General features: G+C 38.9%; 1 protein-coding gene and 1 non-coding gene across 4 annotated transcripts in view; both read left to right on the forward strand.

Moving 5' to 3' along the window:
- LOC130904661 (uncharacterized) overlaps nt 1–13,549 on the forward strand; it is a 53,034-nt gene that overhangs the window by 19,164 nt on the left and 20,321 nt on the right. The window contains exons 1-3 of one of the 3 annotated variants that reach the window (XM_057817579.1): nt 2,920–3,467; nt 11,399–11,466; nt 12,858–13,401. In XM_057817579.1, the coding sequence (XP_057673562.1) occupies nt 3,364–3,467; nt 11,399–11,466; nt 12,858–13,401 (716 nt within the window). In that variant the 5' untranslated portion in view covers nt 2,920–3,363. Of the gene's footprint in view, nt 1–2,919; nt 3,468–9,028; nt 9,326–11,398; nt 11,467–12,857; nt 13,402–13,549 lie in introns of those variants that run through there. The other 2 variants (XM_057817581.1, XM_057817582.1) reach the window with 2 other exon arrangements.
- On the forward strand, nt 3,586–3,659 carry trnat-agu (transfer RNA threonine (anticodon AGU)). The gene has a single exon. It is a non-coding gene; the product is annotated as a tRNA-Thr (tRNA).

The following is a 13,549-nucleotide window of genomic DNA, read 5'->3' on the forward strand; positions in this document are numbered from 1 at the left end:
CACAGAAACTTTTAGTCATTCCAACAGAAAATGCAAATAAGACGAAAGTTCAACGCGTTTGTATTACAGTGCACGACAGAGCAATTGCTTGTGACTCGTCTTTAGCCTCGTTTTCAATATGGCGACGCTTTGTTGTGGCTGGTGACGTCATAAATGCCCGGATGTCCGACTGCCTCTATAGACCCTACCCACCTGACGTCACAACTCCCCCCTCCTGACTGGTGCCGCCCAATTGTCCGTCAACACCGTGTTTACCTGTTACGCCTACGTACATTCCTCCTATTTACGACGTGTTTTTCTGCTCGTTAACATTAATAATCAAAATGGTGAAGGCGTGTGTGGCGGTCGGTTGCAATAACAGAGAAGATAGACGGAGAGACTTGAAGTTCTACCGGATTCCGAGAGACCCGGAGAGGAGAGAGCGAGATGGGCTGCTGCAATTCGACGAGAAAACTGGGCTCCAAACGATTACCACAGATTATGTAGTAGTCATTTTATATCTGGTAAGATGCATTTAATATATATTTAGAGGGTTTTGGGCTGACAACCACAATTAAGATCATTGCTAGGCTAATCGCCGACAACATACACGTATGTATGTAGTGAGAGTGCTATCGCTAAACCATATAAACATTAAAAGCCCTAACTCCATTGACAAATGACATGAAATACATTAGACTTGACAGTGGATGTTAGCAAGAACAAAAGATTTTGAATTGAAAATTTCGTAACTCACCTTTCCAAGCACAAGATAGATTCCTGCCGAATTTTCGTGGACGAGGACCTGTTTCACCCAACCAGCAACGAAGTATTTATAAGCCTCCAAGCTCTTAAAGTTTTTCAAACTTTCGTGAGAATAGGCTGATTTTGTGTGGACAAGATAGTTGTAAATATCAGGGTAGCTAGCAGAGACAGCGGGTCAAAAAACATCGATTTAGGCATCAAATATGGATCTGGCGAATGGATAAACTGAAGCTTTTCCACATAACGCCTTTTATGCAACGCATCAAGTGAGTTTACGGCATCCGAAAGCACCGGGTCTTCCGTGAAATGCGTTATAAATTGCTCGATCAATTGAGACCATTGATAATACAGACACAAAATGACGGACAAGGGGGCGGAACAATACAGCGATCACGTGATTTTGTGACGTCGGTGGGTAGGGTCTATACTTGAAAATTAAGCCAAACAATATATAAGACCAACTGAACATTGTTTTGGTTCTTGCTTTAAAAGAGAAGCAAGTCATTTCACAACTCAGCTTTATTCTTTACTCATAATATCACAAGTCACATTTTAACATTAGCCTCGGCTGGTTTCTTCTTCTCTTTAACCCAGACACTTTCATATTTGTGTGCTATTTCTGACAACTAGTGGTGGGCATGCAATATGACATCATTGCAAACTGTTCAAACGTTAAAGCAACACTATCAATCGATCAGTCAAATTTATTCATATAGCCCTTTATAAAACCCGAAAGACCCTCAAAGTGCTTTACAACAAAAACATGGCTCAAGATAAATAAAAGGCAGGAAAGTACTATACAATGACATTGACAGAAAAAAGAAATGGAACAAAAACAGCGTATCGCGATTAAAGTCAGACAGCAAATAAAACAGATCAAATAGGTAACTTTTCAACCTTTACACAGAAGTGGGTAGAGTAGCAAAATAGTATTACTCAAGTAAAAGTAAGAGTAGTCATTGTAAAAAATGTACTCAAGTACAAGTAAAAAAGTATTTGGTCAAAAGAACTCAAGTCATGTGTAAAATTGTGAGTACTGCTTACATTTTTGTTTGATTTTTTTTAACAAGGGCGTTTTTCTCTCAACAGTTATCTACATGAACTGTTGTTATAAGAGTAGCGTTTCTTCACAAATGTAATCAAGTAAAACTAAAAATTATGGCTTAGAAAAACTTCTCTTACAAGTACATTTTCTCTAAAAGTTACACCACTAAATGTTACAGAGTTACTACATAACTCTGCTTTTATAAAATATTTTCATAACATTTGAGATTATATGTTGACTGACAACTAGTTGAATAACACCCTTTTTTTATTTCTTGAGGGGTCTGTATCACATTGATTGGCACTAATTAACTTTGAGGAGGGTGGCAGGAACCCTGGCAGACAAAAAAACTACAAATGTGCTGACTGCTTTACGGCATAAGTCACTCTTCTCATTCGTTATAGACGGAAGTCGATGCGAACGCTTTCGCTCAAAATCTGCATGGACAGCAAAGCAAAAAGGGACAACGGTCGGTGGGGGAATATGCTACAAAATAACATGTTTCTCATTGTCAACATCATCCAATGCTATTGTCTAGCGACAAGTGGGTTCATTACCCCATTATTGTTCATCCATAACACTGCTGCTGGAAACAGAAATGTTGTTCAAGACATCAGGATTTTACAACGCTATGCGCAGGTCCTAATGGGAAATGCAGGCTTCCTTAGGGCAAAACACTACCACTTTTGTACAGCTTTGTCACTAAAATCGACCAAAACTGAAAAGTTACTTAGTGTTGCTTTAAAGCTGGCCAAACTGACATTATGTGTCTTTTTAATTATATTTTAAGAGACTGTACGTCCCCTAGCATATTTGTTCATGTAATTTTAATATAGGTATTATGTTGGCAGTGATTGTGTTGAGTGTTTGTTTTCAAATTATAATACATTAAAAAAAAAAAAAAATCACAGAACAAATTAAGGATAAACGTGTTTTTGTACATTTATATTACATTGCAGTAAACTTATTTTAAAAAACTAACCATTGTGCGCTGTTCATATCTGTTTGCGAGACGTGTGACAAAGGGAAAACTACGAGAATTTGCGTGAAAATATTAAAAGCCATCATTAGTGTAGCAGATGGCTGCTTTGACAGATGCTGTTTGCAGGGAGATATGATTAAAGAGATTATTCCTTCCTTCCAACGAAGCACGCAAGCTGTTGAATTGTTATTAAGTGGCTTTTACAAGCATTTCTACGGCGTTTATTGAGTATATTAGCATTACAAAAAGTTAACTAACCGATGTTCTATGGGAGTCAAACTTCGTAGGGGTCTCACATCTCGCGAGAGCAGAGTAAACAAAGCCAACATGTTCGTTTTGTTTGTTGCTTTTTCTTATGCAAAAAAATGAAATTTATATTTCCTGAAACGAGCTCAGCCGTTAGCCACGAGCATTGGTTAGCATGTAAGTTATAGCAACGCGTTTTAACTTTTGGGTGAGTTTTTACTTCCGTCTACGTCATGAAACCGCGGGAGAGCGGTCGCCCGGTGACTTTATTTTAGGCTACCGAAAACACATTTGGACACTTTGAATCCTGCTATGTTATTCTGAAGTGAACGGCGGTTGAAAAGGTATGTCGGTGCTAACTGCGGTGGAGACGGCCATCAAGTTGTGCAAAGAAGAACAGGCGAAGGTGAACGGCCGCATTCGTTTCTACAGAGAACTACTAAAAAGTCTGTAAGTACCATATGTGCTGCTAGCCGGTGCTAATAATCGTGACGTGCTTCAAATGTATGAATTTCAGAGGTAAATGGTTGCCTCTTGAATTTGCTCAATACTGAGGGTGATGCCACCTGGCGCTGTGGCTTAGTTGGTTAAAGCGCCTGTCTAGTAAACAGGAGATCCTGGGTTCGAATCCCAGCAGTGCCTTTTTAAAGTCATGTGTCTTAATGATATTTCTGTTCCAACCTTGTTAGCAATCCCTAGGGGTATTTTATTCATTCTAGATATGTAAGAAGAAATAATTCACAGAGTAATTAACAGCAGGCGCAAGTGATTTGTACACTGGCACCAATACTTACGAAATAATTGAATCTACAAGTAGTTAAAGTAAAATTCTATGCGTATACCAGTGCTTCTCAATTATTTTCTGTTACCCCCCCCCCAGGAAGACGGAGATGTTCCGTGCCCCCCCCAACTCTGCCGCCACTTTAGATATAATAATAATACATTTTATTTATAACGCACTTTACATTTGGAAAACAAATCTCAAAGTGCAGATATACTGTAGTATCATTTGTATATAAATTCCTATTATAAGTACACTTCTGCATAACACTGTGTTCTTTTTAATATTAAAGAAAAAAGTAGTGTAGATGAACTTACAAAAGTGTTAAAAAAAACAAAAACATCACACTGTAAAAAATACACTCGAGATACATTTTTTGACCATTTGATACTGAAAAATTAAATTTAATAAAATCAATAAATAATCATTTCAAATTGATAAGCAACATTAACTCACGAGTAGGGCTGTCCCAAACGACTAATTTTCTCCCGATTAGTCAGCCGACTATTTTTACGATTAGTCGACTAATCTAATAATTAATTAATTTTTTTTTTTTTACTAATTTAGCAATGAAATTTTTGTTGACGCTTATCAATTCACAAAAAACATATTGGAACACTCAAATAATTTATTAAAGTACAAATAAACACGTAAATAACAATAATAAATCACAAATAAACAATGAGTTCAAGTGCTGATAGAATTAACTAGTGTAGCATCCCGATTGAAAAGATGGTCTCTTAAACTGATGGTTTACAACTTTTATTCCATCCTTGATGTAAACACACTGTAAAGGCTACGGTGCACACAAATAAAGCAACACAATTAGAAATTAACAAAAACTTTTCACCTTTTTTACTTTTAAACCTTATTTATATATCAATGAATTGCCTATATGAATTGCCTTTCCCTTATCATTGACAATCTCTCCCTTGAGTGCAATCACTGTATATATTTATGACCTTTTAACCTTATATAATTTTCTATACCATAAAATAAACCATAACATACATGAAATAAACCTTTCAATTAGCTTTAAGAACAATACTAATAGCACTTATAGGCCCATTGTCAATGAAACATTATTATTTAGTAAGGCGACAGCACCCTCTGGTGTACAAAAAATGAAAGAAAAAAAAAATTACAAACTGCGTGAAGGCGCTTGAGGTGTTTATTCACGGCTGACGTGCAGCCAAGCTTGGCACTGAAGAGACAGGACAGAAGAGCGTACTCTCCTTTGTTTCTTTGAAATAAGTCGATGTTTTGGACACTCTGGTGCGCTTTTTTTGGCTTTGTGCCGCTTTCCCCGCTTGCAAACAGAGCATCCGACATTCTAACTTTCCACGCATATTTTTTTAACCCTTCATTAACCGTCGACGGCATGTTGTGTTCGTCGACGGATTTACGTCATCGATTACGTCGACTATGTCGACTAGTCGGGACAGCTCTACTCACGAGGACAATATGCCAAACAATTAGACCGAAAAAACAAAAATTAATAGAACAGAAACGACTATGTCATGGCACAGTTTTTATTTTGCTGCGAGCAGTATCAGCTCCTTATGGTGTGGGGTTATTTTGCACTGAGCAACTTGGTATGCAACCTTATATGACGCTGACAGTGCTCGCTGGTTTGATGATGTAACACGGACAAAGCGGGAGGATTGTTGGCAATATTCGGCACGTTTTCGCTGAAACAAATCCCTGCTGTCCGCTGCAAACATTTTTAGGTAAAGTAAACAGACTTGCCTTTCCCCGTCTTCCATTGTACTAAAAGTCAAAGCCAAATGCTACATACACGTCATCATTAGGGTTGTTCGGATCATGTTTTTTGCTCCCGATCCGATCCCGATCGTTTTAGTTTGAGTATCTGCCGATCCCGATATTTCCCGATCCGATTGTTTTTTTTGTTTTTTTTGCTCCCGATTCAATTCCTATCATTCCCGATAATTTTTCCCGATCATATACATTTTGGCAATGCATTAAGAAAAAAATGAAAAAAACTCGGACGAATATATACATTCAACATACAGTACCTAAGTACTGTATTTGTTTATTGTGACAATAAATCCTCAAAATGGCATTTACATTGTTAACACTCTTTCTGTGAGAGGGATCCACGGATAGAAAGACTTGTAATTCTTAAAGGATAAATGTGACTTTGTATATTGTAACTAAATATTGCCATCTAGTGTATTTGTTGAGCTTTCAGTAAATGATACTGTAGCCATTTAACTGTTCTGCCCAAATGCATGATGGGAAGTGCAATCATGACTGTGCAAAGCGGCACCAATTGATATATCTTCTCTGCATTGGGAAATAACAGGGTGTTAAGAAAAAGATCAACTACTACCTTTCTTCCCCACATTGCTTCCCACGAAATTTCTAATTGTTCAGAGAGGGATTGTAAGGCTTTAGCCAATTAAAAAAAGGCTCTAAAGGCTGCCAAAATTCACTCTACTCATTTTACCCTGCCTTTTAGCGCTATATATATGTAAAACGGCGCCATTATAGATTGAACGCGACATTGCGTGAGTGGGTCGTGCAGTGCATGCGTTGATTGCGTTAAATACTTTAACGTGATTAATTTTTTAAAAAATTAATTACCGCTGTTAACGCGATAAATTTGATAACCCTACTTTAAGCCAAAACTAAAGACTCTGGATGAGTGTAAGACATTTTGTCTGTAACATTATTTCAATTGGAAAACGATTTAATTAAAAAATATATATATTTAAAAAAGGCATGTCCAATATTTTTTTTGCCGAATCCGATACTTTGAAAATGACGTGATCGGACCTGATCGATCGGCGTCATATTTCCTTGTCTTAGCTTTTCATATCTCCGGTGCTCTTTACTGTGTGCTCTTGTTTGGTTCAAAAATATTGCGCACACGCTGAAAATCAGAGCGGCACTGCCACCCACTGAGTGGATGTGCAATTACACTTTATTCGAGTACGATAAAAAAGTACGTTCCCCAAGGTCATATGCGCCACCCCCAGCATCGCTCTGCGCCCCCCTGGGGGGGCCCGCCCAACTATTTGAGAAGTACTGGCGTATAGATACGTTTTCCAGATAAATGCCCTAATCTGTTCCAAGCCCCCAAAAATTCAGACATCAAGCTTTTATAATTCGTAAAAATGCATCAAAACATGTAACAAATACATGTTATAATTAGATTATCGCGCAATAAACAAATAAACATAAAACCAGAGCAGTGGCACTATCAGATTATGACCTATTTTTTCATAGAGGTGGGCAAATGGGGCCACTTAAAATCTTGGGGCGGTATACCAAAACTAAAAGCCATAAATTCAGGATTGTATTATGTTATTGTAAACAGGCCAGAAGAAAACTGTCAGAAAGACTTCAGGACACATCTACTGATGTACTTTGGTTGATTGTAATGTGTTATATTTCAATTTACTAAATTTATTGTGCAGTCCATAACAGTCCAGTCAACATTTGGAGTTCCACAGCTACTACAATCTGACATTATACTGGTGAGTGGGCTGGCCATCAAATTTATATGGGGTGCCGTGGCCACCCCTGGCCACCCTCTGGTTGTGCCATTGAATCAGAGTTGTGCATAATGGGAAAAAAAACAAGAATAGAGTAGTTGATACACTCATGTAAACCTGTCAGAACACGAGAGGCGAATGAAGAGGACGCTGGGATACACACATACACATACAGTAGAGGTCTCTATTAGCCAATTAGTTGCCAGGAATGCTAGGCAATAGACCCTACTCACATGACGTCACAACCACGCCTCCGCGCCATATTGTCCGTCAGCTCGTCGGCTTTAAGCATTACCGCTACGTAAATTCCTCCTATTATGGCGTGTTTTTCTGCTCGTTAACATTAATAATCAAAATGGTGAAGGCGTGTGTGGCGGTCGGTTGCAATAACAGAGAAGATAGACGGAGAGACTTGAAGTTCTACCGTATTCCGAGAGACCCGGAGAGGAGAGCGAGATGGACTGCTGCAATTCGACGAGAAAACTGGGCTCCAAACGATTACCACGGATTATGTAGTAGTCATTTTATATCTGGTAAGATGCATTTAATATATATTTAGAGGGTTTTGGGCTGACAACCACAATTAAGATCATTGCGAGGCTAATCGCCGATAACATACAGTTTCAAATTCAAGATGCTTATTTCTTCCACCATCATTATTTTTTCAATAATATTTAGCTGGTACCAAGTGAAAGAAAAACAGGTGTGTCCAAACCTTTTGCAAAGGGGGCCAGATTTGGTGTGGTAAAAATGCAGGGGGCTACCTTGGCTGATTTACATAGAACAGTATAGTTAAACAAATTTTAGCAAGCCCTTCTGTGTGTCACATTTGCTTTATAATTTTTTTTTATTCATAATTTCAACAATCTCGTCTTTGTGGCGTTCTCTTTCGACACTCGGGCTCTTGCGAAATACTGCTGCTGTGAAATGAAACTAGCTTCAAGTTGCTATAATTTCTCGCTGCGTATCTTCCCTGTAATGTTGTCGTACATGTCAGCGTGTCTTGTTTGGTAATATTGCGTCACATCGAACTCTTTGAAAAAAGCGACTGTCTCTTTGCGAATGAGGCAGACACAGTTGTTGAAGAAATAGTCCAATATCCACCTATCCTTGAAGCGTCGGCCATCGCAGTCAACTTTTTTTTTTATTGATTGTCGCCATTTTAGAAAATTGGAAGTAAAGGGTCACACGGGGTAATGTTGCTTAGAGTGCTGCTCTTAAAGTTTTTCAAACTTTCGTGAGAATAGGCTGATTTTCTGTGGACAAGATAGTTGTAGATATCAGGGTAGCCTATGTCAGGCAGAGAGGGTGAAGACAGCGGGTCGAAAAATATCGATTTAGGCATCAAATATGGATCTGGCGAATGGATAGACTGAAGCTTTTCCACTTAACGCCTTTTATGCAACGCATCCAATGTGTTTACAGCGTCTGAAAGCACCGGGGCTTCCATCTATAAATTGCACGACAAATTGAAACCATTGAGAATACGGATAAACACTGACGGACAATATGGCGGCCGGATACAGCGACACGTCATTCTGTGACGTTGGTGAGTAGGGTCTATGGCCAATGATAGAGCAGCTATTGTATTTTACAGGCATGAAAATCTCTCATTTCGGCGAAATTCGCCGTTTTGAAGTCAAAAAGGGCGACCTACGTGAATTGCGTAGATCCGAGTAGAAATTCTTTTTGGGAGGGGGGGGGTCGGGAGGTTTTATTTAATTATTATTATTATCATCATGTGATTAACTTAGTACGTAAACTGAGCACTTAAAAACACAGTCAGCAAATCCTTCTAGATGCTTCGCTGACGAGAACCAATCATCGGCCCAAGCTGCGTTCCATTATTCCAAACGCGCGCACTCCTTACGCGTGTACATGGAGTGCTCGGAGAGCCTTCGGTTGCATTGCAAAGCTGCGAAAACAAAAAGCAGGCCTTATCCACATCGGGGCAGACCAGAGCGCAGCATACACACTTGCCTGTATTTGCCAGCAGATTGAATTTGGTGAGTAATGGTTTCAATCGTTTTCACGTTTTGCGATATAAAAAAGTTACTGCCATTCGTTGCAGCTTGCGTTGAACACTGCCAGAGCTAGCCAAATCTCCCATGGAAAAAAATAGCTCCCGTTAAATTGGCGTCTAGCTTGTGTATTTAGCGGTAATATAAACGTAGAAACACACTGTTGAGTCAAATTAAGCGGCATTCTCTCGGATGGAGGGCACCTCACATCGCTCCCGTCGTCCGCCGGAGACGCGTTATTTTCGGCTTGGATTTGAGCTGACGGCCGGTGTCGGCACAACAGCGGCCCGACGAGTGGTGGGAATGAGTCCTGCTTCTTAAAGCTTTTCAGAAATCCAGGGATCCCTCGTTTTTCGCGGTTAATGGGGACCAGAACCCGCCGCAATAAGTGAAAACCGCGAAGTAGCGCCCCAAGCCCCCCACCCCCATTTTTTTGTGCGTGTTCAATGCATTTATTCAGATTTTACATTGGAAAAAAGATACATATATATGACATGTTTTTTCACTTTTTTCACCAAAGTATCATTTATAAATGGTTTTCAAGCACTTCAAAATGTAAGAATTATGATAAGTTTTAAACATGTTACTGCCCCACCAAATTATTTTTAAACAAGAATAAAGTAGTTAGAAAATGCTTGGCTTTATTAAAAGCTTCATAGTGACTCTACTCAAACCCTCTCAGGCTTTGGTAAACGGTGATTGGCACATGTGCAAAGTTTTTCTTTTTATATATATTTTTTTGTTTGAAGCAACTTATTTGATTGAATAATAAAGACACAAATGTCCTAGCCAAAATGTGGCCCAAAGGCAAAACATTACTTAAATGGAAAAATTTGTTTCAATCAAGAAAAATAGTTTTCAAATGCTTTTTTTGTCTCAAATTTATTATTGCAATCAAAAACTTTTTTTTTTATTGAAGCTACTTTTTGGGATTAAAAGTATATACTGTATTTTGATTGAAGCAACTTTGTTTTTGATAGAAGTAACTTTGTTTTTTGATTGAATAATAAAAACACAAATCTAACTCCATCGTTATTGAGTGAGAAAGAAATTAAGAAGGCTTTAAAACTAAAAGCCACCGGGGAGACTGTTTGTTTTTTTAAATATTTATATTTCATGACATAGACATGCGTCGTAGGGAAGGGAGATTGAGGGATAAAAAAAGGAGTTAGATGAGGCTGCTAAAGGCAGTGGATACCTCATCAGCTGGGTGAATAGCAGACCTGGTAAGAACAAGTTTGCAAGGATAGTCGGGTATTAAATCCAATTATAAACACAATTACAATGTTATTTTTCTATAAGATTTTATGTCATTGCTTTATTAATCATTAGGTGCTACAGTTGTTAAGTATGGATAGTAATGAAATAATAGTTTTAAGAAAACTGCTGTTGGTGGCTCAGTGACCATCTGATGTGGTTTGTTCTCAGATGAACAAGTTGAGGAAGGACGTTTTGATGCAGAGGTTGAAGGAAGAAAAGAGGCAGACTGACTGAGTCACAGCCAGAAAGTGTTGATGACAGTTTTGATTTCTATTCACTGTTGCCCCCTCCCAATTAAAGTATGTCACAGTCGCAGCCAATTATTATCTAAAGCTGGTTAAAATTGAAGTTATGTTGTTTTAAGGTGTATTAAATACTTGTGCATGTGCCCCTTTTGATCTACGAGCACCCACCCCTCCACCGGTCTCTGCACGGCCCTGCTGAGACACAGTGTGGGTCGACAGAGCTCAATATTTTGTTGGGGTGTACAATACAGTGTACTGGAATATATTTCCTCCACACCCTTCTCACCTTTTTACCCCCTGACCCATTTTCATGCCTGATTTTATGTTGATTAAACTCTGGGTGCTGCGAGTAGCAGCCATACTGTAGTTTTGCCTTTCATATCCTGAAATTTATTTCATTACAAAAGGCAGTATTTTCCTACAGAGGCGTGTCTCAGCCTGAAAATTCTGTGAGTAGAGGCACCACTGTAGTTTGAATATATTGAATGTATTTCCTATGTTTGTAGGGTTTATAGAACATAACTAGTTATACGTTGCTGTCTTTTACCCACAGGGCAGCTCCTGATGAACCGACAAAACCGAATGACAAAGCGACAAAACCGACTGACAATGCTGCAACTGGTAATTTCTTTTAAATCAGATAAAACGCTGTGTTCAAAAGCTGTATAGCCAGAAGCAGGGGTCCCCAAACTACGGCCCGCCTTCACATTTGGTCCGGCCCCCTGAACTTTTTTTTTCTCAATAGTGTTTTTGTGAAGAACCCAGAGAGGGTTATTCGGTTATTATCTAATTAATAGTGTAATTATATTATATATTTATATTTAGGGCTGTCAAAATTATCGCGTTAACGGGCGGTAATTAATTTTTTAAATTAGTCACGGTACAATATTTGACACAATTAACGCACATGCCCCGCTCAGATTAAAATGAGAGTAGTGTACCGTCTACTTCTTACTTGTTTTTTCTGTTTTGCGCCCTCTGCTGCTGCTTGGGTCCAAATGATTTTATGGGTTTGGGGAGGGAGCATGGTGTAATGACATCAACAATGGCGAGCTACTAGTTTACTTTTTGATTGAAACTTTTACAAATTTTAATAAAACAAAAAGATTAAGAGGGGTTTTAATATAAAATTTCTATAACTTGTACTTACATTTATCTTTTAAGAACTACAAGTTTTTCTATCCATGGATCTCTTTAAGAGAAAGTTAATAATGTTAATGCCATCTTGTTGACTTATCCTTATAATAAACAAATACAGTACTTATGTACAGTATGTTGAATGTATATATCCGTCTTGTGTCTTATCTTTCCATTCCAACAGTAATTTACAGAAAAATATGGCATATTTTATAGATGGTTTGAATTGCGATTAATTTTTAAGTTGTAATTGACTCGATTAAAAATTTTTGTCGTTTGAAAGCCCTAATTATATTATATTATATTATAATTTTTATTTAATTTACTTTTGTTCCGTGAAGAATCCAGAAAGGGTTATTTGATTGTGGCCTTCTGAAAAACAATACATTTTTACATTTAGGCACTCCTGCAATCGTCACACTTTTTCTGTTACAAACTGACCCGGCCCCTCATCAGAGAAGGGAAAAGTTATGTGGCCCTCACAGGAAAAAGTTTGGGGACCCCTGGCCAGAAGGATTCCCCTATCATATCATTTAGATATGATTCAATATCAATGGCGACCCATGAGTTCATTAACTAGGATAGGTTGGAATGAGATGATTCATTTAACTTAAACCAATCCATTTGAAAAAAAAAATACATTGTTCAGTGCATCACTGCTTTGTGTAAAAGAAATGTGTTACGTCGATTTCAAGAAATGTAATGGTGTTTTGAAAAAATTGAGGAAAATTCCTCCATAGCTGCCCCCGGTAACCAGAAAATGTCATTGCATGTGATTGACTTTCCCATGAATGAATTTAAAGGGAAGTCCAGACTTTTTGACATTGGCTTAATCTGTCTCTGGATGTATTGTTAAATATTGTGTGTTTGTACAGACGAGGTGACTTCATCTCAAGCGGAAATGCGAGAAATGAAACTGCTGGAGCAAGCATTAGAAAGGGCCCATTACGTGCGCACTGGCACCAGGCTTTCCGGGAAAGAACCCGAGAGGAGCAAACCCGCTCGGCTTCCGAAGGACTTTGCCGTCACGTCCAAAGAGGCCAAAGGAGATCGGCCGGCCGGCAAATCCTCGCGCAAGTCTGCCAGCGGTGACAAAAAAGCACCCAAAAAGCATGGAATTTCCAGCTCTTTGGACACCTGCGCAAGCAGAAAGTCGAAACGCGGCATTGCTTCAAATGCGTCCGGTAGCTATCCGAGGACTGTTCAACGTCAGGCTGTCAAAAGCGGAAAAGCGACTGCCTCGGTGAGCACGAGTGCTGCAAGTTGCAAGGCGACCGCTGAGGCCCAAACCGCATTATTGCCCGTGATGTCATCTCAAAGTGCTGCAAGTTGCAAGGCGACCACTGAGGCCCAAACCGCATTATTGCCTGTGATGTCATCTCAAAAAGGAGACACGGCAGATATGCCGCAATCCATCAGGTACACACAATATACACTACGTTTCAAAAGTTTGGGGTCATTTGTACAAAATGAAATATCCGATATGATACACTACGATTCAAAAGCTTGGGGTCAAAGCAACCCCAAACTTTTGAACGGTAGTGTATATAGTGTATATGGCGGAAAA

This window comes from Corythoichthys intestinalis, chromosome 16 (assembly GCF_030265065.1).
Source record: "Corythoichthys intestinalis isolate RoL2023-P3 chromosome 16, ASM3026506v1, whole genome shotgun sequence".
Classification (NCBI taxonomy): domain Eukaryota; kingdom Metazoa; phylum Chordata; class Actinopteri; order Syngnathiformes; family Syngnathidae; genus Corythoichthys; species Corythoichthys intestinalis.